Source organism: Coregonus lavaretus (genome assembly GCF_964263955.1).
Source record: "Coregonus lavaretus genome assembly, contig: HAP1_SCAFFOLD_6092, whole genome shotgun sequence".
Taxonomy (NCBI): domain Eukaryota; kingdom Metazoa; phylum Chordata; class Actinopteri; order Salmoniformes; family Salmonidae; genus Coregonus; species Coregonus lavaretus.
Genome location: NW_028157774.1, coordinates 7537 through 35139, shown reverse-complemented (window position 1 = coordinate 35139; position 27603 = coordinate 7537). Strand labels below are relative to the sequence as shown.

The following is a 27603-nucleotide window of genomic DNA, read 5'->3' as shown; positions in this document are numbered from 1 at the left end:
GATTTACTTAAAGTCCAAACAAGTGACCCGTCTATAAGGTTGTGCACAATTTCCCTTGGCATGACTGTCCATGCTGATTTCACAGGCGATGGAAGATTGATTATTTTGTTGATTGCGTATTTAAAAAATGTATATAGTAGCTCATAAAACTTCTGTCCTGTATGTTGGGTGAAAGTCAATTGCTGCTGCAACCAACCAACTTGTGGTCACCTCACCACAATAGCAGAACATAATTGGTTTACTTCAGAAGTCATTTCTATGCTATCGTACAGATCTGAGCTGTGTGTATGGTAGCTATACAGTAGCAAAAAGTTGAGAAGTTTAAATTCCCTTTTGGACAACTCCCAAGCATGGAGATGTGTGTGTGTGTGTGTGTGTGTATGTGTGTTATACCTCCAGGACAGAGGAAGGCACTGGTCACATTACCAAGATGACTGTAAGTGCTCTGTCTGCGTCCTTTGTTCTTGCCCCAAATGGAACCATATTACCTATGTAGTGCACTACTTTTGACAAGGGCCCAAAAGTAGTGCACTATATAGGGATTAGGGTGCTATTTGGGACGTACCCTTAGCTTGGCTATTCATCAATCTCTCTCTCTCCCTAGAACATTTAGGGTTGGCTATCCTTCCATCTCCTCAGACCGCAGCACCCTAAGCTCTGGTCATTACTGAGATTTATCAGCTTTGCCACCCTGCTTTACCCCTATTTCATCTGATGCTGCCACACTGACTGAGTTCATTCTCAGAGAGAGAGAGACACTTTCTTCCAGAGGGAGGAAACTTTGCTGTCCTGGCCTCAGCAAGCAGTTGGCTGGCATGTTTTATATCAGAATAAGATACGGTAAGTAAGCAGTCTAAAAAGAAATTGTTTTTTTTCAAATGAAAAGAGAAAAATGAACTGACTCTTCGACCTCCATTCCTTTCTCTTGAATCTCCTCTATGTCCGAGAGATAATAGTCCCCTGTCTGTCCTCGTCTTTTCAACCTTCATGCTACAGTTATTTTATTATTATTTTTTACACAAAAAGAGAAAATGTTCAACCTTTACAACAAACTTTTACTAAGGTAAAAGTAAGAATGCTCAAAAGTAGCCTAACTTCTCCAACAGTTTTAAGGCTCCCACTGTGACTATCTGGACAATATGATCTGTCCACAGTCACAATCAGTACATATACATCACAAGCACTGTTCATTTGATGCCCTCAGTCTGGTACAGCACAAATAGTCTCCTCTGTTTTATTCTCCCCTCTATCCCTGGATGCCTAGACCTGCTGGTTCAAAATGTATCACTGTTGGAGTACCTATCCTTGAGAGGGTAGAAATGAAGTGAATGTTCACCTGTACTGAACCATTTCCCAGCAACGCAGGGCGGCTGAGGCCGCAACCCCCATATAACCCTCATGTAATAGACCTTGGTCCAAGGTGCTTGATAAGCTTGCATGGGTTTTACTGGTGCTTCTGAGTCTATAACAGCAGGGAGATAACTGGGGATGAGAGGGTCCTAGCCAGCACGCCATAGAGAATGGTAATACCCATATCACCCTCTCACTCTCCGCAGAAGCACCTTTGGGATACACACACACACACACACACACACACACACAATGGGAGGATGGTGCAGAGCGAGACAGAGGTTATAGAGCTGAACAATACTCACCACCTCGACCAATCAGCTGCTCTGATGTGTGCATGATGTTCCTTGTTATGCAATAAGTAAACCACCATGGATGGATGTGTTTAACTATGAGAGCATATGAATGAGGACTGATCAGCTCCAATCTGAATGTGCATTTATTAATTTAGTAATAGTTTAGTTGAGTAGAGAGAAGATAAAGTCTGTATCCCAAATGGCACCCTATTCCCTAACGTTATAGAGTACACGCCTTTTGACCAGCTCAAAAGTAGTGTATTATAGATAGTGAAATGCCATAAGGCTGCTGTCAAGGTTAACTGTGTACCATACCTACGTGGCTCAGTTGGTAATAGTATGGCACTATCAATGCCGAGGTTATGGGTTCAACTCCCACAGGGATCACATATTGTACATGTACTAAACATGTATGCATTCACTCTGGTAAGTGGTATTTATTATTAGCATTATTACTCCTAACTCATCCCTTGTGTTCTGGTGTAATAATGAACCGTAAATGCTACTCAGGCTGTTAGTAACTCAGACACGTACTAAGACACAAAGCAGTCCATTAGAAAGTGTATAAAACACCCTCCCACAGTCTTCACTGCACCCATTGTATAACAACATCTACCAAGAACATAATTTCATCATGCCGCAGGCACAGATTCTGGCCTGTTTTAATTCCTGTTTACGATGTCCAAATAAAAGACGGCGTAATTGGAGATGTTTAAATGTTTTTAGAGAAATACAAAGTAGAAAAGTATATTTACATAAATCTCTGTCATTACCTTAGCAAATAGAACCCAGAAAGATAAGAGACCCTGATGTTCAACAATGCTAACCTCACTTAATTAAACATTCTGGAGAAATTCTGGAGAAATTCTTGGTAGCCTGATGCTCTTCTATACCACAAACATGTACATGCATGCACACATACACAATGCACTGCTTATCGCCCAGTTAGGTGCCTGCTAAAAGCAAAGCACAGCTTTAGAAACGGTTCATACTTATTATTTTTATTCCGCTGGAACCTCTAGTGCCAAAACCATAAAAGCTACTGATTTTATATAGCACTTTTTGCCAGTCCTGTTTGGTCCAGTGCATTGAATGGGACAAATTCAAGTCGATACTATAGTCTTCAACCGTTTAAGCTAGAAATGCCATTCAAACTCTAAAACGTGCAGACCGGTCTGGAATAGTGTGCTTGTATACAGCTTTTTGATACCATTTATACTTTTTGAACTATAACCATTTTAAATGTGCATAAAAGCTCCATAGGCTTGAATGGGAAGTATTTGGATTCGCCAGTGCACTTGAACCGTTAAAGCTACAAACACCAACCTAATGTTGACATGTACTGACTGACTCAACTTAGATTGCTTGTTAAAAGATTATTGATGCTATTTGTACTTTTTAACTATAATCGTAAAAAATGTGCTTAAAAGCTCCATAGTCTTCAAAAGAAAACATTTGCTTCACCACTGCTCTTGATCCGTTTCAGCAATAAACACCAACCCCATATTGACATACAGTGAGGGACAAAAGTATTTGATCCCCTGCTGATTTTGTACGTTTGCCCACTGACAAAGAAATTATCAGTCTATAATTTTAATGGTAGGTTTATTTGAACAGTGAGAGACAGAATAACAACAAAAAAATACAGAAAAACGCATATCAAAAATGTTATAAATTCATTTGCATTTTAATGAGGGAAATAAGTATTTGACCCCCTCTCAATCAGAAAGATGTCTGGCTCCCAGGTGTCTTTTATGCAGGTAACAAACTGAGATTAGGAGCACACTCTTAAAGGGAGTGCTCCTAATCTCAGTTTGTTACCTGTACAAAAAACACCTGTCCACAGAAGCAATCAATCAATCAGATTCCAAACTCTCCACCATGGCCAAGACCAAAGAGCTCTCCAAGGATGTCAGGGACAAGATTGTAGACCTACACAAGGCTGGAATGGGCTACAAGACCATCGCCAAGCAGCTTGATGAGAAGGTGACAACAGTTGGTGAGATTATTCGCAAATGGAAGAAATGTAAATCTCCCTCGGCCTGGGGCTCCATGCAAGATCTCACCTCGTGGAGTTGCAATGATCATGAGAACGGTGAGGAATCAGCCCAGAACTACACGGGAGGATCTTGTCAATGATCTCAAGGTAGCTGGGACCATAGTAACCAAGAAAACAATTGATAACACACTACGCCGTGAAGGACTGAAATCCTGCAGCGCCCGCAAGGTCCCCCTGCTCAAGAAAGCACATATACAGGCCCATCTGAAGGAAAACTGGGTGAAAGTGTTGTGGTCAGATGAGACCAAAATCGAGCTCTTTGGCATCAACTCAACTCGCCGTGTTTGGAGGAGGACGAATGCTGCCTATGACCCCAAGAACACCATCCCCACCGTCAAACATGGAGGTGGAAACATTATGCTTTGGGGGTGTTTTTCTACTAAGGGGACAACTTCACCTCTTCAAAGGGACGATGGACGGGGCCATGTACCATCAAATCTTGGGTGAGAACCTCCTTCCCTCAGCCAGGGCATTGAAAATGGGTCGTGGATGGGTATTACAGCATGACAATGACCCAAAACACACAGCCAAGTGTCAAAGTTGCGTCAATTCAAATCTGGTATTAGGAACAAAAGAGGTCAACACGACTTCTAAGATATACTAGTATCTTAATTAATGCAAAACCTTCAATGGTAAATATGAGGTTCGTATATACGGGTCTACTGAAGTACCACGCAGGGCATTCAGAGAACTAATCCATTGTTACAGGTTCTTCTTCAAATACTCGGACAGTTTTTAGTTCCCGCTCTCTGCTGGGCCTATCAGAGTAGAGACTGAGCGTGGTTTAGACTTACTCAGCCAATCCGTTGGCGCACAGGCTAGTCCCAGCCCCTTGGCGCTCCACTGTTGCACACTGTTGCCAGGCATAAGTTCTTATCATAACAACCTGTCATGGTGAGAAGAGCCAGCTCCCCTAGACACCATTCCTACGTCCAAGGATGGTTCACAGATCACAAAGAAGCAGTGTAGTCTAGTATTTGGAGACACAAATTCTTATCTCATCTTACCCCCTAAAACAGCTCCTCACATTAATCACAGCTTGCCAGGTGAAACAACCCACATCAGCACAGTACAGACCTTTTATGCTTTAATCATTAATGCATTCTTTCTAAGTTAGTCATCCCATCAATTATGAGAATAATAAATCCCCACACAAGGCAACAAAGGAGTGGCTCAAGAAGAAGCACATTAAGGTCCTGGAGTGGCCTAGCCAGTCTCCAGACCTTGATCTCATAGAAAATATGTGGAGGGAGCTGAAGGTTCGAGTTGCCAAACGTCAGCCTCGAAACCTTAATGACTTGGAGAAGATCTGCAAAGAGGAGTGGGACAAAATCCCTCCTGAGATGTGTGCAAACCTGGTGGCCAACTACAAGAAACGTCTGACCTCTGTGATTGCCAACAAGGGTTTTGCCACCAAGTACTAAGTCATGTTTTGCAGAGGGGTCAAATACTTATTTCCCTCATTAAAATGCTAATCAATGTATAACATTTTTGACATGCGTTTTTCTGGTTTTTTTTATTGTTATTCTGTCTCTCACTGTTCAAATAAACCTACTATTTAGATTATAGACTGATCATGTCTTTGTCAGTGAGCAAACGTACAAAATCAGCAGGGGATCAAATACTTTTTTCCCTCACTGTAAGGTCAAAATCGAAGTATGCATACGCCGATTAAAACACCTGGTTTTCACGCAATCTTTCGAATTATTAGGACAATTTACACCTTTTAATCAGCGTTCCAGCAGTGTATTTGATCTGCGCATGTGCCAGCACCGGTAGCGCAAGCCTCCCTAACGCGCGAGTGAAGTGATTTAGGAAAAACTGGAAGTATGCATCTTAGAAATTGTTTTTACATACAAACGTTATATGTCTAAACTCGGAATCAAATAGGCTTCGCAAAAATAACATGGTCGCTGTGGTAGAACGTTTATTTTGATTGGCGATTTTCTGCATTTATTTAAGGTCATTAGGACGCCTGATTTCAGATGTGTCCATGTAAACAGGATTATTAGGGAAATCGTTCTTCTTGCAAAGCATGTAAACATTTTACTGTTATAACAGGACTATTCACAATAATAGTATTATTGTGCATGTAACCGTACTCGGTGAAGTGACATGGTGTAGGCAGAGGTTAGATGATTCTGGAACTACACTTAGAGGGTTTGAGGGTTGAAGAGGCGAAACTGAAAGTGGTTGAGAGTGAGGAGGATGAGGTGTTTAGAATGGTGGTGCTATATTAGATTGGTAGTGGACGTCGTTCGACAAGCGGAGAATCTCTACTATTGAACCCTATCCTTCTCTAAACGTCATTCCACTAAATCGCCCACCGCATCTACAAATCGCCCATAGCACTCTCCCGCAATCCCTCGGTGTTCGCTGCCTTTTATACTTACTATTCATTCGAAACATTGTCAACGTCACCCTCTAGCTCCACGCATCGCCTGTTCAACTCCAAATCCTGGTCAACAATACACCCTCAACCTCCTTATATCAATGAAAGTATCATTTAACTGACGCCTCTCAGCAGCACTCTCGTCATCCCCCCTTACCTCACGTTAGTCGCAGCACTCTCGTCATCCCCCCTCACCTCACGTTAGTCTCTTGTGAGAGTAGCAGGAGACTTGGTTCTGGGTGCTGAGATTACCTCACCCTGTCCCCAGTGAGTGTATCGCCTCAGTCTCAGCCCCAGTCTCAGCCTCAACCAGATATTTGTTGTGTCCCCTCCTCAGACACTTCCATTAAGATGTTGTCAGGATAAAATCAACGTCGTTATGCATTTCTGTTTACTAGAGGAGATACTGGACTGGTTGTGTTTCTGTGTCACATTTCCCCCTGTTTTACCATCTTTTAGCATGATAAAGAAATACAAGGGGGGGGGGGGGGGGGGGGGTAGATAGGAAGTGTATCCGGTGGAGTGTGGTGATTTGTATTGTCTTTCGTCTTTATTTCTCAAACATAAATGTAGTTGACTCTAAGACTGAGACACAGTGAAGATACAAGGTACTAAATTGCTTTGTTTAGTTTCAGAGTTGCATCAGGTTTATCCCTCGTGAAGTCATTACCTGTGTATAAACTAAGCCCACCAATGAGTTATAAAAAGTGTATTGCCATTCCATTTGACCCCACTGGAGGACTTACCACAGACGGCAAAGTTATTTTACATTATGACATACGGTGAAGTGAAGGTTCAGTACAAGGACCAGTGATTGAAAGACATTAAGCATAGTTAATTACTGTTAAAAGCTCTATGTTCTTTGTTCTCGCTCTCTCTTTAGGGTCATTATTTTACATTTACGTTATTTAGCAGACGCTCTTATCCAGAGTGACTTACAAATTGGTGCATTCAATTTATGATAGCCAGTGGGACAACCACTTTTATTTATTTTTATTTTTTGAGGGGGGGGGATAGAAGGATTACTTTTATAGTATTCTAGGCATTCCTTAAAGAGGTAGGGTTTCAAGTGTCTCCGGAAGGTGGTCAGTGACTCTGCTGTCCTGGCGTCGTGGGGGAGCTTGTTCCACCATTGGGGTGCCAGAGCAGCGAATAGCTTTGACTGGGCTGAGCGGGAACTGTGCTTCCGTAGAGGTAGGGGGGCTAGCAGGCCATTATGACAAAATAAAGCAAGAGTTACGACTCTGGCTGAGACAGAATTAATTTGAATGAGATAATTACTCTTTCAGCTGGTCTATTATACAGTAGAGTAGGGGTTCTCTGCAATTACATTTTCCATGAAACAACAAAGCAGCTATGAAGAAATCAGCAGGTACAGGTGGGTTAGAATATTATCCTTATTCACGTCAGAATAATGTAGCTCCATATGAAGAAAGTACTAAATTACTTTGAATTGTTAAGTGTTTTTGTGAACAACTGAACGACCAGCGCAGGTAGCCATAATCCTTTCCAGAAAACCACATGAATTTGCTTCCAAGAAATCAACAGGTACAGACTATACAGTGCATTCGGAAAGTATTCAGACCCCTTCACTTTTTCCACATTCTGTTACGTTACAGCCTTATTCTAAAATTGATTAAATAAACAAATTTCCTCATCAATCTACACACAATACCCTATAATGACAAAGTGAAAAAAGGTTTTTAGAATTTTTTGCAAACTTATTAAAAAGAAAATAACAGAAATATGTTATTTACATAAGTATTCAGACCCTTTGCTATGAGACTGGAAATTGAGCTTAGGTGCATCCTGTTTCCATTGATCATCCTTGAGATGGTTCTACAACTTGATTGGAGTCCACCTGTGGTAAATTCAATTGATTGGACATGATTTGGAAAGGCACAGACCTGTCTATATAAGGTCCCACAGTTGACAGTGCATGTCAGAGCAAAAACCAAGCCATGAGGTCGAAGGAATTGTCCGTAGAGCTCCGAGACAGGATTGTGTCGAGGCACATATCTGGAGAAGGGTACTAAAACATTTCTGCAGCATTAAAGGTCCCCAAGAACACAGTGGCCTCCATCATTCTTAAATGGAAGAAGTTTGAAACCACCAAGACTCTTCCTAGAGCTGGCCGCCCGGCCAAACTGAGCAATCAGGGGAGAAGGGCCTTGGTCAGGGAGGTGACCAAGAACCCAATGGTCACTCTGACAGAGCTCCAGAGTTCCTCTGTGGAGATGGGAGAACCTTCCAGAAGGACAACCATCTCTGCAGCACTCCACCAATCAGGCCTTTATGGTAGAGTGGCCAGTAGGAAGCCACTCCTCAGTAAAAGGCACATGACAGCCCGCTTGGAGTTTGCCAAAAGGCACCTAAAGGACTCTCAAACCATGAGTAACAAGATTGAACTCTTTGGCCTGAATGCCAAGCGTCATGTCTGGAGGAAACCAGGCACCGCTCATCACCTGGCCAATACCTTCCCTACGGTGAAGCATGGTGGTGGCAGCATCATGGTGGAGTGATGTTTTTCAGCGACAGGAACTGAGAGACTAGTCACGATCGAGGGAAAGATGAACGGAGCAAAGTACATAGAGATCCTTGATAAAAACCTGCTCCAGAGCGCTCAGGACCTCAGACTGGGGCGAAGGTTCACCTTCCAACAGGACAACGACCATAAGCACACAGCCAAGACAACTCAGGAGTGGCTTCGGGACAAGTCTCAATGTCCTTGAGTGGCCCAGCCAGAGCCCGGACTTGAACCCGATCGAACATCTCTGGAGAGACCTGAAAATAGCTGTACAGCCACGCTCCCCATCCAACCTGACAGAGCTTGAGAGGATGAATGGGAGAAACTCCCTAAATACAGGTGTGCCACGCTTGTAGCGTCATACCCAAGAAGACTCAAGGCTGTAATCGCTGCCAAAGGTGCTTCAAAGTACTGAGTAAAGGGTCTAAAAACCTGTTTTTGCTTTGTCATTATGGGGTATTGTGTGTAGATTGTTGAATAAAACATTTAAAAAAATATATATATTTTAGAATAAGGTTGTAACGTAACAAAATGAGGAAAAAGTCAAAGGGTCTGAATAATTTCAGAATGCACTGTATTCGTTATATTCAGAAGAGTTACGTGAATCATTGGTTAACCCTCCCCCCCAGGCAGTGTACTTACTATGCCTGTGATATGTGGTTGTCCCACCTAGCTATCTTAAGACGAATGCACTAACTGGAAGTCTCTCTGGACAAGAGCGTCTGCTAAATTACTAAAATGTAAAAAATTGAACATGGATGCCCTCGCACGCACACACACTACCATCCCATCCCCCTAGAGGACTAGAAGTCACCACAGCTCCCCCCGTGTAGATGTAGTAATAAGTGTCTTTGGTTGTTAGCAACAGTAGTAACCTCCCATGAATCACCCGTGTCTGACGTTAACAGGCATCTTGGCTGGGAGGAGTAGAACAGAACACATCAAACTGAACCAGACAAAACATTTCACTCATTATGGATGACCTGTCTTGTTCTCCATTGTTCAAGTCCTGTCTTTTCTCTCACTCTTTTGTCCAAAAGAAAATGTAAAATTACAGTGCTCTGACAAATAGATTTTTGTAAAAGCACTTTCAGAGCACTGTCATGCAGCTATGACTTAATTAAGAGTGAACACAAAAGCTAAAATCCTAACCTCACATCACCTACACTACAGATCCTCTTCTCATACACCCACAGTGTAACTACCCCCTGACAAAGAGAGATGCCGAAATGCGTCAGAGTTTTTATGATGTTCCTCTAAACATAGCAATAAATGCATTATACAGTGCCTTCAGAAAGTATTCACACCCCTTTACTTTTTACACATTTTGTTGTGTTACAGCCTGAATTTAAATTGATTACACACAATACCCCATAATGTCAAAGTGGAATTATGTTTTTCGATTTTTTTAAACAAATTAATAAAAAATGAAAAGCTGAAATGTCTTGAGTAAATAAGTATTCAACCACTTTGTTATGGCAAGCCTAAATAAGTTCAGGAGTAAAAATGTGCTTAACAAGTCACATAATAAGTTGCATGGACTAACTCTGTGTGCAATAATAGTGTTTAACATGATTTTTGAATGACTACCTCATCTCTGTACCCCATACATACAATTATTGTCACGATCGTTGTAAGAGGCAGACCAAGGCGCAGCGTGATAGGCATACATCTTTTAATGAGTACTTACACAACCAACAAAACGATACGTGAAGTCTAAAGGTTCACCAACACAAACCTATACAGAACAAGATCCCACAATACTAAAGTGCCAAAAGGCTGCCTAAGTATGGTCCCCAATCAGAGACAACGAGCTACAGCTGTCTCTGATTGGGAACCACCCTGGCCAACATAGATATGAACGATCTAGAACAGACCCAATGAAAACTAAACATAACAAGTCCACACACTGGCTCAACATTTAAGAGTCCCCAGAGCCAGGGCGTGACAGTACCCCCCCCCAAAGGCGCGGACTGCGACCGCGCCAACCAAACACAACAGGGGAGGGGCCGGGTGGGCATTCCGCCTCGGAGGCGGATCCGGCTCCAGGCGTGACCACCACTCTCTCACTACCCCCCCGTAGCGCTCCTGGTCTGGTCTGGCCCCGCTGGCCGGAGCTGGACTGGACACCGGTGGAGCGGATTGCTCTTGCTCCGGAGTGGAGCAGCTGGAACAGGCACGGGCCGTGCCGGACTGACGACGTGCACCACTGGCTTGGTGCGGGGAGCAGGAACGGGCCGGACCGGGCTGACGACGCGCACCACTGGCTTGGTGAGGGGAGCAGGAACAGGCCGAACCGGGCTGATGACGCGCACCACTGGCTTGGTGCGGGGAGCAGGAACAGGCCGAACCGGGCTGGCGACGCGCACCACTGGCTTGGTGCGGGGAGCAGGAACGGGCCGGACTGGGCTGACGACGCGCAGCACTGGCTTGGTGCGGGGAGCAGGAACGGGCCGGGCCGGGCTGGCGATGTGCACCACAGGCTTGGTGCGAGGGACAGGCCGGGCCGGACGCGCACCCCTGGCCTGGTGCGGGGAGCAGGAACAGGCCGGACCGGGCTGGCGACGCGCACCACAGGCTTGGTGCGGGGAGCAGGAATGGGCCGGACCGGGCTGACGACGCGCACCACAGGCTTGGTGCGGGGAGCAGGAACGGGCCGGAACGGGCTGGCGACGCGCACCACAGGCTTGGTGCGAGGGACAGGAACAGGCCGGACCGTACTGGGAACACACACCACTGGCCTTGTGCGGGGATCAGGAACGGGCCGGACCGGACTGGTAACACACCTCAGTACCTCTCGCCGTGCCTCTACACTCTCCTTCCCCCTCATGACCAATGGCCCCCGTAACCTGGTGGCCTCCTCTCCTAGTCCGCAAACTCGCCCTGTAGCTGCCTCCAGCAGCCCCGTCGTCCATGCCGTGTGCCCCCCACCAAAAAAATTATTGGGGTTGCCTCTCGCCTGTCCGACGACGGCCCGGTTGGCGCCGCTTCTCCTCTCCTGCCTGGGCATCCTCCCTCATCGCCCTCCGGTAGCGGACGGCCTCCTCCTCTGTGATTCTCCCCCAACTGAGGAGGACATCTACCAGAGTAACCTCCTGTTCCATACCCGGCGTTTGCTCCTGCACACGCTGCTTGGTCCTGTTTATGGTGGGATCTTCTGTCACGATCGTTATAGGAACCGGACCAAGGCGCAGCGTGATAGGCGTACATCTTTTAATGAGTACTTACACCACCAACAAAACAACAAAACGATACGTGAAGTCTAAAGGTTCACCAACACAAACCTATACAGAACAAGATCCCACAATACTAAAGTGCCAAAAGGCTGCCTAAGTATGGTCCCCAATCAGAGACAACGAGCTACAGCTGTCTCTGATTGGGAACCACCCTGGCCAACATAGATATGAACGATCTAGAACAGACCCAATGAAAACTAAACATAACAAGTCCACACCCTGGCTCAACATTTAAGAGTCCCCAGAGCCAGGGCGTGACAATTATCTGTAAGGTCCCTCAGTCGAGCAGTGAATTTGAAACACAGATTCAACCACAAAGACTAGGGAGGTATTCCAATGCCCAGTAAATAAGGGCACCTATTGGTAGATGGGTAAAAATAAAAAAAAGCAATATCCCTTTGAGCATGGTGAAGATTTTAATTACACATTGGATGGTGTATCAATACACCCAGTCACTACAAAGATACAGGCATCCTTCCTAGCTCAGTTGCTGGTGAGGAAGGAAACCGCTCAGGGATTTCACCATGAGGCCATTGGTGACTTTAAAACAGTTACAGAGTTGAATGGCTGTGATAGAAAACTGAGGATTGATCAACAACATTGTAGTTAAAAAGAAACGGAATGGAGCTAAGCACAGGCAAAATCCTAGAGGAAAACCTGGTTCAGTATGCTTTCCACAAGACGCTTGGAGATGAATTCACCTTTCAGCAGGACAATAACCTAAAACACAAGGGCAAATCAACACTGGAGTTGCTTACCAAGAAGACAGTGAATGTTCCTGAGTGGCCAAGTTACAGTTTTGACTTAAATCTGCTTGAAAATCTATATTAAGACCTGAAAATGGTTGTCTAGCAATGATCAACAATCAATTTGACAGCTTGAAGAAATTTGAAAAGAGTAATGGACAAATGTTGCACAATCCAGGTGTGGAAAGCACTTAGAGACTTACCCAGAAAGACTCACAGCTGTAATAGCTGCCAATGGTGATTCTAACATGTATTGACGCAGGGGTTGAATACTTATCTAATCAAGTTAGTGTTTTATTTTGTATGTTTATTTTATTTTTATTTTTTTTTACTAATGTTTGAATTTTCCTTCCACTTTAACATTATAGTATTTTGTGTAGATCATTGACAAAAAATTACAATTAAATCCATTTAAATTCCACTTTGTAACACAACAAAATGTGGAAAAGGTCAAGGGGTGTGAATACTTTCTGAAGGCACTGTATAATGCATTTTGTTACGTTACAGCCATATTCTAAAATTGATAAAATAGTTTTTTTCCCTCATCAATACACACAATACCCCATAATGACGAAGCAAAAACAGGTTTTTAGTAATTTTTGCAAATGTATAAAATAAAACGGAAATATAACATTTACTTAAGTATTCAGACCCTTTATTCAGTACTTTGTTGAAGCACCTTTGGCAGCGATTACAGCCTTGAGTCTGCTGGGTATGACGCTACAAGCTTGGCACACCTGTATTTGGGGAGTTTCTCCCATTCTTCTCTGCAGATCCTCTCAAGCTCTGTCAGGTCTCTCCAAAGACGTTAAATCGGGTTCAAGTCCGGGATCTGGCTGGGCCACTCAAGGACATTCAGAGATTTGTCCCGAAGCCAATCCTGCATTGTCTTGGCTGTGTGCTTAGGGTCGTTGTCCTGTTGGAAGGTGAACCTTCATCCCAGTCTGAGGTCCTGAGCTCTCTGGAGCAGGTTTTCATCAAGGATATCTCTGTACTTTGCTCTGTTCATCGTTCACTCGATCCTGACTAGTCTCCCAGTCCCTGCTGCTGAAAAACATCCCCAGAGCATGATGCTGCCACCACCATGCTTCACCGTAGGGATGGTGCCAGGTTTCCTCCAGACGTGTCGCTTGGCATTCAGGCCAAAGAGTTCAATCTTGGTTTCATCAGACCAGAGAATCTTGTTTCTCATGGTCTGAGAGTCTTTAGGTGGCGGGCTGTCATGTGCCTTTTACTGAGGAGTGGCTTTCTTCTGGCCACTCTACCATAAAGGCCTGATTGGTGGAGTGCTACAGAGGTGGTTGTCCTTCTGGAAGTTTCTCCCATCTCCACAGAGGAACTCTGGAGCTCTGTCAGAGTGACCATCGGGTTCTTGGTCCCCTCCCTGACCAAGGCCCTTCTCCCCCGATTGCTCAGTTTGGCCGGGCGGCCAGCTCTAGGAAGAGTCTTGGTGGTTCAAAACGTCTTCCATTTAAGAATGATGGAGGCCACTGTGTTCTTGGGGACCTTCAATGCTGCAGAAATGTTTTAGTACCCTTCCCCAGATCTGTGCCTCGACACAATCCTGTCTCGGAGCTCTACGGACAATTCCATCGACCTCATGGCTTGGTTTTTGCTCTAAACGTGCACTGTCAACTGTGGGACCTTATATAGACATGTGTGTGCCTTTCCAAATCATGTCCAATCAATTGAATTTACCACAGGTGGACTCCAATCAAGTTATAGAAACAGGATGCACCTGAGCTCAATTTCGAATCTCATTGCAAAGGGTCTGAATACTTATGTAAATAAGGTATCTGTTGTTGATTTTTTAAATAAATTTGCAAAAATTTCTAAACACCTGTTTTCGCTTTGTTATTATGGGGTATTGTGTGTAGATTGATGAGGATTTTTTATTGATTTAATCAATTTTAGAATAAGGCTGTAACGTAACAAAATGTGGAAAACGTCAAGGGGTCTGAATACTTTCCAAATGCACTGTACCTCTCCCAACCCTTATTTGTTTGTACCTTATTTTTCCTCCATCCACAGCGTGTTATCTGAATTTATACAATGGGTGGGTCTTATACTGAATGCTGATTGGTTAAAACCGCATTCCAGTCGGTGTCTATTCCACAAGTTACCACTCGCTAAATCTATGATGTTCAAATGCCTATTTACTCTGTTCCATCTAACTGCGCAATCCACTGTCTCATAAGCCAAGCACCGCCTTCTACCTGACCTATGGAGAGCATCAATATTACAGCGTTTTCTACATGATCTGGTTGACGTTTCTGTATAGCTGGAAATACATGAACTATCCACCTGGGTGTACACCTGCTGCATACGGCAAACTAACCTCTGGACCAGGTGACCTTTGCTTTCAGTTAATGACTGTAGGGGTCGAACGGAACATGACACCATAGTTGAACTAACTTATTGGAAACACATAAGGCCATCATGTTCGCATAGCCCATTGCTATTAGATTAATATTACCTAGAATCTTCCAGTTTACCATGGGGTTGAAATGAGAAATCATGGGTTTGATAAATTCCTATAGAAACACCCTCACATAAGGCCTCATCAAGTCATATTATTGATATTAGATTTCAGCTAGAATCCTGGCAGCCATCCAGGGATTAATTCTATTTTCCATTTCTTCTAATTAAAGTGCTCATAAAAGGTGGCTATGTTTTTCTCCTATCTACCAGACTTGTTAATATTACCTTTGACAAAATGGTTGTTTGTTGATAAGGTGAGAGATGGATGTCTCAAAGGGAAAATTAGAGATTAATATGATGAAAGGAGAAGGTTAATATTTTAGATATCCTGAAAGATTGGAGAAAAAGAGACTAGATTTTGCTCGTTTCTTGAATTAAGTGAAATATTGCCACCTAGTGGTCTTACTATGCTACTTCCATGTCAATATTCCAATACGCTGTTTGTATTTTGCAGTCTGCACTCTCCATGATGGCCTCCGGACATTACTTCTGTGTGGCTTGAGATGCATGCTAAAACACTGCATATCTGTCTGCCATCCTAGCTCCCTTGCAGAAGAAATGTGAAGATTGGCTGTCAGTGGACAGATATGAGCCTACTGCTCCCCAAAATCTACCAGAATGACTTACCATTGTACCAGTCAATATGCGGTAATTCAGTGTGATAAGTGAGCCTCTGCTCTAACCTGAGAGTGGATGATTGACAGCTAGTCTCGTGACACTCAATATTAGATTCTATGTTCCCAGATATGACAGAAAATTAGTAATTTTTCTTCTGGACCCTTTGAGATGCATATACACTACATGACCAAAAGTATGTGGACAACTGCTCATTGAACATCTGATTCCAAAATCATGGGCATTAATATGGAGTTGGTCCCCCCTTTGCTGCTATAACAGCCTCCACTCTTCTCGGAAGGCTTTCCACTAGAGGTTGGAACATTGCTGAGGGGACTTGCTTCTATTCAGCCACAAGAGCATTAGTGAGGTCGGGCACTGATGTTGGGCGATTAGGCCTGGCTCGTAGTCAGCGTTCCGATTCATCCAAAAGGTGTTCGATGGGGTTGAGGTCAGCTAAGAACTTCCACACCGATCTCAACAAACCATTTCTGTATGGACCTCGCTTTGTGCAACGGGGCATTGTCATGCTGAAACAGGAAAGGGCCTTTCCCAAACTATTGCCACAAAGTTGGAAGCACAGAATCTTATAGAATGTCATTGTATGCTATAGCGTTAAGATTTTCCTTCATTGGAACTAAGGGGCCTAACCCGAACCATGAAAAACAGCACCAGACCATTATTCCTCCTCCACCAAACTTTACAGTTTGCACTATGCATTGGGGCTGGTAGAGTTCTCCTGGCATCCGCCAAACACAGATTTGTCCGTCGGACTGCCAGATGAACGGGTTTCTACTGCTCCAGAGTCCAATGGCGGCGAGCTTTACACCACTCCAACCGACGCATAGTGATCTTGTGTGTGGCTGCTCAGCCAGTTCTTGTGCCGACGTTGCTGTGAGCTTGTGTGGCCTACCACTTTACAATAACAGCACTTACAGTTGACCGGGGAAGCAGGGCAGAAATTTGACATCCTATGACGTCACTGAGCTCTTCAGTATGGGCCGATCTACTGCCAATGTTTGTCTATGGAGATTGCATGCCTGTGTGCTCAATTTTATACACCTGTCAGCAATGGGTGTGGTGGGAAATAGCTGAATCCACAAATTTGAAGGGTTGTCCACATACTTTTGTATAGAGTATCATTACATCACTAGCTGTAAACCTATCAACTCCCACCAGGGGAAGACGAAGCCGCATTGCTCAAACTGATATTTATTGTTCCTTTGTTCGAATGCCAGGCAGAGAACATTACTATGACAACGATAGTGATACTGTGCAAAAAGCTATTCTCGTTCTGTGGTGGATGGTGGACAAAGTACCCAATTGTCATGAGTTAAAAGTAAGGATACCGTAACAGAAAATGACTCAAGTAGAAGTCCTGTTAAGCATTCAAAATGTAACGAGTACTTTTGGGTGTCAGGGAAAATGTATGGAGTAAAAAGTACATTCTTTTCTATGGGAATGTAGTAGAGTAAAGTAGTCAAAAATATAAATAGTAAAGTACAGATACCCCAAAACACTACTTTAGTACTATACATTATTTTTGAGTACTTTACCACTGCTCATTCTCTTGTAGAAAATAAATACTTCCTGTTCATTTTCCCCTCAGGCTGAACCAGACTGAACAAAGGTATGAATAGGGTCCCTGATCAGCACTTTCCCCCTCCCAAACCCCACTAGATGGCACCTGGAGTAGAAAACCACACCACTTGACATCACCAGCTTCAACTGAAGCATAAAGCTAGGCTCAACTGTTGGTCCCAGTGTGTAGTTCACCATCTGTTTATTTATAATGTCCAAGATTAAGCCCAATATCCTTCCTTGACCTTTGGGTGATCGGAAAATACTGGCTGTTAAATCTTAGCCTGGAATCCAAACTGAAACCGAGCAGTGTGGAATCCAGGGCGACTACATCCCCAGAATGCAATAACCTGTTCTTGTTTTAAAGGATGGTCTTCGAGGAATAGCAGAAATTTGAAACATCACAGGAATCAATAAACCACACATGGAAGGGCATTTGCCAATTTTATTATTTATTGTTTTTAGTACAACAGTTAAGTCAACATCTATTAAGATGCCAAAGTGTATTGCTCTTTTGCATTTCATATGTAGACCCAGTCTTCCAGTAACATCCTAGATTATTCAAAAGTTACTTCACGGACCTACAACAGCACAAAGTAATGTGCTTTGAGACAAAACCCCACTTTACAAAAGCAAAACAATCTACAGCGGCACAAAGATTAGATTTAGGGGTGAGTCTAATGGCACTATTCAGTGCACTACTTTTGGTTAGTGCATTAGAACACCTGCTGCTGTGAAAAAGGTGAAACCGATCAACACGTTAACAGCCCAGATCAACAATCATTGATCAATAAGTATTACGAACAGTCAGGTGTGGCAGAGACACGATTCCAACGCTGCACTATGGAATAGAGATGCTTCCTTAAAGGACAAGTACATACACTGCTATTTTTCATTAGGTCAGAAGCTGCAATGACAAAAGCTACATATCCAAAGAAATGGGCTGTGTATGAAATGGTCATTAGCGGTCAAACCCTTGCTTCCTCAATTTCTCTCAAAGCTTCATTGGATGAGGAGGTCTCCTCCAATGCATTTGAGGAATTGACAGCTAGTAAAGTTCAGACAGCCGTGGAATAGAAGTAACAAGTGGACAAGAATATCCACATGTAAAACTATGGCAGGAAAGTAGTAAAATTCACAAAACGGGGATAACTTTATTTTCTTCAAAAGGTGGGTGGCAGTGAACAACAAAAATACTGGCCATCAACTAAATATAAATCAATCTTTGGATACGTAAAAAACCCTCTAGTGTACAATCCAATACAGACTGAAATGTTCAGTTTTCTGATGTCTCGGCACCACCCTCTTTGGTTTCCTTCTTGGCCCGCACCTCTTCCAGTTTCTTGTCCTGGGAAGAAATAGAAGTTCAAAACATTAGTGACAGATCCTTCAAAAGTGCATTATTTAAACAGACCGTACAAAGTGTGACTTGTCTCAGTGACAACGTACACTCATTAATATTTTCCATCACCAATTTGTCATGTGGTTGACCAGTGACATTGCTGTTAACCGTTGGTGTGAATCAATAAAAATGTTGATCAACTGAACCAACTCTGAACTCACCTTGTAGATAGTCAGTGATCAAGTTGTTGATGGGGCACAGTTATTTGAATATCCGAACAGACGTTTTCCTAAGTCACTGAACAGAATTCAGTGACTTAGGAGAGTATTCATTTTTTGGTTAAAGCTGTGTAAAATGTAAATTGTGACATTTCCACGTAGCCTACAGTGATAGACCATTGCATTTTAATAGTTTTAAAAGTGTGCCCCATAAAGACGCACCGGTAGCCTGTTTCATAGGTGTAGCTTGTTATTGTCGGTCAATCAAAGCAGCACTACAGTAAGAGGCTCCTTGCGTAGCAATTGAAGTGGCAGATTTCTAATCAATGTGAAATAGAATTACAATTATGGAATTAAGTTAGCTAAACAAGAAGGCTACAATGATCAACCAACAGGTAGGCTGTTTCATATGAATAGAGTTGCAGACATTGTATGGGGAGCGCAGCAAAATAGCCTCGCTACTTTAGCTGGCTACAGTAGCTAGCTTCTTTACAACGATTTGATGCAGTTAAGACAGGCACTAACAGATGGTGTGATAGATAATCTATGGCAGCAACAAGTTTGTCTAACTAGCACAAGTCAGTTTGGCTACCTTCTCTCGCTCCCGCCATGCCACAGACTGTCACACCGGCCCCTGCTTCTCACCCCACCCCCACAAGCAGAGCACCGTGGCTCTCGTCGCGTGACCAAGTCTCCATTGAAGTTTGCCCCCCCAAATTTTTTTTCTCAAACATGCATTTCCACTACCTGGATAATTCTTCTAATACTAAAATAATTTCAAATGCCCATCCTTAGTATCCTTCAAACAGCACGCATGATTGCAGTTTTGTTTTTAGCCAAGGTCAACAGCTTGCTAGCAAGAACAGCACCCTCCCGATTGGGTGTAGCAGTGCCAAAATTTGCATGAACTTTGGAAATGTTACTCTGGTCGCTGGCTCTAGGCACAGACCATTAAGTCACTCAAATCGGTCATGTTCGAGAGCGTCAAAACCGTGATGCATCATGTGTAAATTGTGACCGACGGATCTGCAAATAATTAGTTGTTATTTACGACACAAGTGGGTTTGTAGATTAGTCGGCAGTCGCGAACAAGCTCACCATCTCCTTGTGTCCTCCATTGAAAATGACTGGTAGCAGGGTCACCGATTAGCACTGCAAGACTGCTCTGCATGTAAAAGATACCAACATACCTTCTCCTTGAACTTCTCGCTCATGGCTGCCTGAAGGGCCTCCTTGTTCTCTTTGTTGGCCTCCATCTTCTGGTTAAGCTTCTCCTCAGCTATCTTGCTGAAGTTGTTGTTCTCCTCCATGGCTTTCCTTTGCACCTCCTTCTCATGCTCCCTCTTCTCAGCTAGGTGCTTCAGAACCTCCGCTTCATGGGACTGGAGGATGGCGCAAGAGGTAAGAGTTTGATTCAGATACCCAATTAAAAAACATTTGAATAAACACAATAGATTGCGTCGAGCAGGGCTCCAACTGGCGGAACATGGCCCGCGGGTGATTATGGCCCCCCAAGTTCTGAGCAACAAAAATAGTTGGGGGGGGGGACACACACCAAGTGATTTTAATTTGGGAAATTTGTTCTAAAGTATTCCCACTCAGATATGTGATCATACACAAATATAAGCAAGGATTAGGTTTTAGTAAAACATCAGTTTGGGCTTGTCGGTCAATTTGCAGTCTACAAATTTTGTAATTATGCTCTGAACACCAACCATCCACTCAAGAAAAATGATAGGGAAAAAAAAAAAGTTGATCGCTGGCATAGAGGCATGTAATGGCATCATGGCGAAAGGTTCATGTGTATACACGCACACTAGTGATAAAAAAAATAACACGATAGTTACATGTCGGGATATAGTAGTATTTCTTGGGATCTCAATAGGATATAATTTATCGCTATATCGTATTGACAATAACAGTATTATTTTTACACTAGTTGGCTGTACCAAAACTCTAGTATTTTTCCTTCATTAGCTTGTTTGCCATCTTTTTAAATAGGGAGCCAATTAGTTTTCAGCACTTTTATTTCCATGACTGATCAAAACTCGTTTCATGGCTCAGTCTTGTCCATCTGCAGCAGACATATGGTGAGCAATATGTTTGGAATATTGAAACAAAATCAGTATCGAATCGTGAGAAACGCAATACATAGTATAACCTAAGCAGGGTGGGAAATTCCCATAATTACACCCATAAAATAAAAAAAGTAAACATGTGTTTGCAATGTTTCTAAAACAAATGTATTACTAGTAAGCAGTAATGTAATATACTGCTCAATGCAACATATTTTAACCAATGCATGTTAAAACAAATCATTTGGATACAATAAAGTAAAGAAAAACAGTTCTACAACTGAACATCAAGAAGCATAGTGCCTGGCCTGCCACAAAATGCTGAGTGATACAGCTCATTTATTATTAGTTCAGGATTCCAACGCAAATACACTGCAAAAAATAATAATAAAGGGAACACTAAAATAACACATCCTAGATCTGAATGAAATAATCTTAAATACTTTTTTCTTTACATAGTTGAATGTGCTGACAACAAAATCATCAATGGAAATCAAATGTATCAACCCATGGAGGTCTGGATTTGGAGTCACCCTCAAAATTAAAGTGGAAAACCACACTACAGGCTGATCCAACTTTGATGTAATGTCCTTAAAACAAGTCAAAAATGAGGCTCAGTAGTGTGTGTGTGTGGCCTCCACGTGCCTGTATGACCTCCCTACAACGCCTGGGCATGCTCCTGATGAGGTGGCGGATGGTCTCCTGAGGGATCTCCTCCCAGACCTGGACTAAAGCATCCGCCAACTCCTGGACAGTCTGGTGCAACGTGGCGTTGGTGGATGGAGCGAGACATGATGTCCCAGATGTGCTCAATTGGATTCAGGTCTGGGGAACGGGCGGGCCAGTCCATAGCATCAATGCCTTCCTCTTGCAGGAACTGCTGACACACTCCAGCCACATGAGGTCTAGCATTGTCTTGCATTAGGAGGAACCCAGGGCCAACCGCACCAGCATATGGTCTCACAAGGGGTCTGAGGATCTCATCTCGGTACCTAATGGCAGTCAGGCTACCTCTGGCGAGCACATGGAGGGCTGTGCAGCCCCCCAAAGAAATGCCACCTCACACCATGACTGACCCACCGCCAAACCGGTCATGCTGGAGGATGTTGCAGGCAGCAGAACATTCTCCACGGCGTCTCCAGACTCTGTCACATGTGCTCAGTGTGAACCTGCTTTCATCTGTGAAGAGCACAGGGCGCCAGTGGCGAATTTGCCAATCTTGGTGTTCTCTGGCAAATGCCAAATGTCCTGCACGGTGTTGGGCTGTAAGCACAACCCCCACCTGTGGACGTCGGGCCCTCATAGAGTCTGTTTCTGACCATTTGAGCAGACACATGCACATTTGTGGCTTGCTGGAGGTCATTTTGCAGGGCTCTGGCAGTGTTCCTCCTGCTCCACCTTGCACAAAGGCGGAGGTAGCAGTCCTGCTGCTGGGTTGTTGCCCTCCTACGGCCTCCTCCACATCTCCTGATGTACTGGCCTGTCTCCTGGTAGCGTCTCCATGCTCTGGACACTACGCTGACAGACACAGCAAACCTTCTTGCCACAGCTCGCATTGATGTGCCATCCTGGATGAGCTGCACTACCGGAGCCACTTGTGTGGGTTGTAGACGCCGTCTCATGCTACCACTAGAGTGAAAGCACCGCCAGCATTCAAAAGTGACCAAAACATCAGCCAGGAAGCATAGGAACTGAGAAGTGGTCTGTGGTCACCACCTGCAAAACCAGTCCTTTATTGGGGGGTGTCTTGCTAATTGCCTATAATTTCCACCTGTTGTTTATTCCATTTGCACAACAGCATGTGACATGTATTGTCAATTAGTGTTGCTTCCTAAGTGGACAGTTTGATTTCACAGAAGTGTGATTGACTTGGAGTTACATTGTGTTGTTTAAGTGTTCCCTTTATTTTTTTGAGCAGTGTACATTGAGCATAGAAATTTGTTCATTTAAAAATAACATTACTAGAAGTTCATGAATAAAATTTGAGTTTTCAATGCTCAAGCAAGCACATTGTACCCCCAAATATTTGCATCATTAGGTGTGACAAAATGTTCAGCTGCTCCTTTAAGGGACTGGCCATTACTGTGGTAATCTGTGTTAGCAGCAGACAGTTGCAAACTAATATTGAAAAACAAGCATGTAAACAAAACAATGCAACTAGCCAAGAAACACAAGGACAACGTCACACTTGTAGCCTTTCAGGTCAAGTCAACTTCTATATTTGAGCTTTGGATTGAAAAAATAAAAAAACATCCCAAATTCTGTATAACCACCCGACAACGTGGCTGCTGAAATAACATTCCTACCGCCAAAATCTACCCGCATTTGACAGGTGTAAATTTTCCACCCAAGTGTCATGATAATTTCATATTGTGAGGTCCCTGGCATTTCCCAGGCCTACTAAATACATTCCCCAAATTGTGCCAGTCAAAGCTAGGATCAACCCCACCCCTCCCAAAAAAAAAAAAAGTGTTTTAGCTAACAATATACACCATTATGAGTGAGGGTAGGTGACCTTTCTGAACAATAGTTTTACCTTTAGAGGACCCCTTTTGGCTCAAGAGCACATCCATAGGCAAAAGTTCAGTATAGTATTTTTAACTGGAGCACGACCTACCTTCCGCCTCTCCTCTGCAGCCTCCAGTTTCCTCTGGATCTCCTCCAGGGACAAGTCCTTCTTCTTAGGAGGAGACAGGGGGAACTCTCCCTTGGCATCTGCAGCTGGAGTGCCCAGGATCACCTCGAACGCCTGGCCAGACGCACGTTTGTCAATCTCCTTAACCTGAATATCTAGGAGGGGACAAATTATGCATTTGTTATCAAATCAAAGTTAATTGGTTGCGCACACAAATGCTACCGCAGGTCAGAACAAGCAATGCCAGAGTCCAGAAATAAATATAAAAAAAGTGTGTATAGCCAGTATATTCATAGAAACTGTACAGGAGCAGTAGTTATATAGGACGAGCCAAGACTAGAATGCAGTATATACACATATATGAAGTCCAGGTGAGGGATACATACATGCTGACATTAGAGGTTTCTAAGTGAATGGGGCACTTGTCTGGTAAAACTGAAATACTAATCCTTCCATGAGGGAAGAGGACAGGAAAGTGAACACTGCAGGGAGATGGGGGTAGAGACAAAAGAGGGCCACTGTGTGGACATTTAACTTGGGCTCCCCCAAGGGAAAAAAAACACTGCATCTCCTGTCACCTGGAATGATGGGAATAGACGTGAATGGTGAAAACAATATGGTGGAAGCGCATCATTAGACTGGCTTCCACCTGGTAATTATTTTCAGATAGAGGAGAGGGGTGAGAAACTATTTTCATGGCTTTCAAAATCACAACTTACCACCACAGGAGGAGGCCATTTCAGTAGTGGACAGTGAGTCAATGTACCTGGAAGAAATGTCTCAATTAGAACCACATTTACTCAAATCCCTTTTAACACTAGCAGTTGTCAGTGCCTTTACAGGAACCCGGCCTTAACCCCAACAACCAAGACTGCCAGCACTTGCTAATGTATCAGTATGTCCTTGAACATGAAGCACCAGCTACACCCACTCTGAGGACTGGATGAAATCTCCATCTCATCTTTTCAAGCTGCCTGAATCACTAACAGAACACTAGCACCGTCTAGTGGGATAGAAACACAATTTACTGTGTGTTCAGGTGGAAGACTGACTAAACAGTTGGGAAAAGCCAAACAAGGCCCACTCAGTGGCGACATCCGTCGGTCATGTGCAACAGCGACCAAGCAACGCCCTATCAATGTAGCCTATTTAAAAATGCTGTCTGGCATTCATTCACAGCTAAATAACTACATTTACATTTTAGTCATTTAGCAGACGCTCTTATCCAGAGCGATTTACAGTTAGTGAGTGGATACATTTTATTTTTTTGCATACCCCCCCGTGGGAATCGAACCCACAACCCTGGCGTTGCAAACGCCATGCTCTACCAACTGAGCTACATCCCTGCCGGCCATTCCCTCTCCCCTACCCTGGGCCAATTGTGCGCCGCCCCATGAGTCTCCCGGTCGCGGCCGGCTAAGACAGAGCCTGGATTCGAACCAGGATCTCTAGTGGCACAGCAATGCAGTGCCTTAGACCACATGGCACATTAGAAACACATTAGCAAATGACATCCACATGTAATCAAGAAGCCACTACTGTAGATGGGCGAGCAGGCCTTTCAATGCCGGTCTACAGCGTTTCAGTGCCATTCTGTAGGCATGGATACTTTGATGAACTAACAGGCCATGGTTAGAACAAAAAGGCTAGAGCTTACCAAAATTGCAGGGTATTGAAAATGCGATATGAAGCTACAGAGATATTTGGCAGCTATAACCTACACAGGCGGCCAACGAACCTAATCTCTGATTTTTCAAGCAGATTCAGCAGAACACATTCAACACAAGCTGCAATGGTGCACCCGTTTGTACATAGCACAATAGCTATAAGCCACAGGGGGAGGTAACAAAAGTTCCAACCGCAGTCTCAAGACAACAAAAAGACTAGGCAACGTTCCAGGGTCACACCAAAACTGTCGTTAAGTTTCCAAAATATTAGGTAACGGCACAACAAAAGCTCTTTTGTTTGATGCAATGAACGTCAATGAGAACAGCGGCAAACAAAGAGGGGCGCGTGTTCTCAAGGCAGCTCCGCGCGTTTAGCTACTCGCACGCTGCCCCTCACAACACCAAGTTCGGTTAAAAATCACAATAATTGGCCAGAACTTTCAACGAGAAATAATTTAAAACGTAAATAAATCTAAGAATTGTTAGTGGTGACGGGAAGCTTCAAATACGGATGGCAGCGTTTATTTTTGAAAAGCGCCCTGCAAACAATGTTTAAAAAGTAATCGAGGCGCATCAATTATAATGGCTGATCAAAGTATCCCAAATTAGCTCATTTAAAATGTATATTTTTGTAAGCGCAAAAACACTTTAACTAGCTACGTCGTGTAATCAATAAAGTAATTTGCGCCACTATCAAGTATGCATCCCTAACCAGCAAGTAAAGTGTCAAGACAAACACACATTGGTCACCGACAACTAGTCACTGTCTGAAGCTGAACAGTACAATCAAATATGGCTAACGTTACTGTGGAACAACCAGCCACCCACCATTAGATCCATGTTCTTTTTACAATTGCATAAATTCACTAAAGCATCAATGAAAGACAGGAAATGAACAATATCTCAGCAACAATCTTCATTAACGTTGGCTAGTTAGGTTGGTTGCTAGCTAATACATTAACGTTAAAAAAAAAAACGGACAACAAATGTCGTTCAGCCAATATTGAAGCTGAGGTAACACATTTTATCACCACTTTACCAATTTTTTTTTAAGGTAAACCAGTACTTTCATAAATCAGCCAATATTAGCTACAATTTCAATCATATTTTTGGTACGGATAACGTTAGCTATACAACAGAGTAAGGTTACACCCACCTTTACCAACAGTTAAACAAATTTCTCCTCTGCAGCTAGACTTTCGCGGCGAATTCTCTACTCGAGTATTGCCAGTTCGCGCATAAAAAGCCCCAAATGTGTGTCGTCAAAGCCAATTCTGCAATTCTATTGGCTGTTTATTACTCTCTCCGCACTCCTGGTAGTTGTAGTTTTATGGCTTTCAAGACGTCAACACAGAGAAGACGAGCGTCTCCCTAACATTTCAATTAGTTTGGTAATGAATAATGAACTTTGAATGTATTGAATGAACATATAAATTGATTGTTTCAATTTAATTGATCAAAAATATGGGTATTTTGGGGATGACATTTCATAAGTGTGTGCTTGACCTACATCAGTCAGTCAGCCCTTGCATGAGGTGTGTGATGATTACATAAGTCTTCAATCTCGAGGACTGCCTGTGCCTTCATCTGTGTTTTGGCCATAGTAGACTGACTATACGATTTATTGTACGAAATAACGTTTTTATCACATTGTCTGCGCTATTTTATTTTGTGCAACATCCTCCATAGTCATGACTGTCATTGTGTCCTACTTTGTTTTAATCACACAGAGAGATATGACTGCAAAGGATCCATGGAATGACCCATGTTTCCTCCAGAGCCAGAAAGCTGCAGTCATACATCATTTATCAACCATTTGTCTGATGTCAGAGGACTTGAGAGGACTGCACCCCCAATCCTGAAAGAAGTCAGCTTCTGCCAGTCTGTTTGCTAGATAATGTCACACCCCAGGACTCCAACACTCCTGAGACTATGACAAATCTCTAAAGGCTTTATGTTTATTCTCTATGACTAGGCTAGCACACCACAGACTTTACAGTCTATAAACTCTTGTCTCTGAAGAAAAGTGTTTTTTACAGGGAGAGAGGGAGACAAGGGGAGGCAGAAGATAGCGCAACCTGGTCTCAGAGCATTTCAAATTATTATGTATGCACTCGTGCATCAAAGTAACATAATGAAAATATCCCAATCAAAATCCATCAGTTTAAGCTAGAGATATAAGCTTTGTTTCATGGACTGCGTCTCAATCCACCGCACCCATCCAGGATCTCCTCCCAAGTCCAGGCTGTCTGTTCCTGGACACGCTGCTTGGTCCTTTTTTGGTGGGATCTTCTGTCACGAACGTTGACTGATGACTTGTGGAACCAAGGCGCAGCGTGATAAGTGTACATTTTATTTAGTACACAACACACGAACAAAACGA

At 43.4% G+C, this 27603-nt stretch overlaps 1 protein-coding gene across 1 annotated transcript; it reads right to left on the bottom strand.

Moving 5' to 3' along the window:
* Positions 1–17706: 17706 nt before the first annotated feature.
* On the bottom strand, positions 17707–26435 carry LOC311124949 (stathmin-like). Its single transcript, XM_084199043.1, has 5 exons — positions 26377–26435; positions 24273–24319; positions 23536–23708; positions 20034–20225; positions 17707–18631 (listed from the first exon to the last, which is right to left on the bottom strand). The coding sequence occupies exons 2-5, from the start codon at positions 24289–24291 to the stop codon at positions 18560–18562; spliced, it is 456 nt and encodes a 151-aa protein (XP_084055169.1). The 5' UTR covers positions 24292–24319; positions 26377–26435; the 3' UTR covers positions 17707–18559.
* Between the last annotated feature and the right edge of the window lie 1168 nt (positions 26436–27603).

Bases quoted from the DNA above. Each gene is read 5' to 3' on its own strand.
- LOC311124949 (XM_084199043.1), bottom strand. The intron at 20,226-23,535 runs GTAGGTCGTGCT...GCCATCCTCCAG, and splicing joins CTGCAGAGGAGAGGCGGAAG to TCCCATGAAGCGGAGGTTCT. The intron at 18,632-20,033 runs GTATGTTGGTAT...ATTTCTTCCCAG, and splicing joins GCGAGAAGTTCAAGGAGAAG to GACAAGAAACTGGAAGAGGT.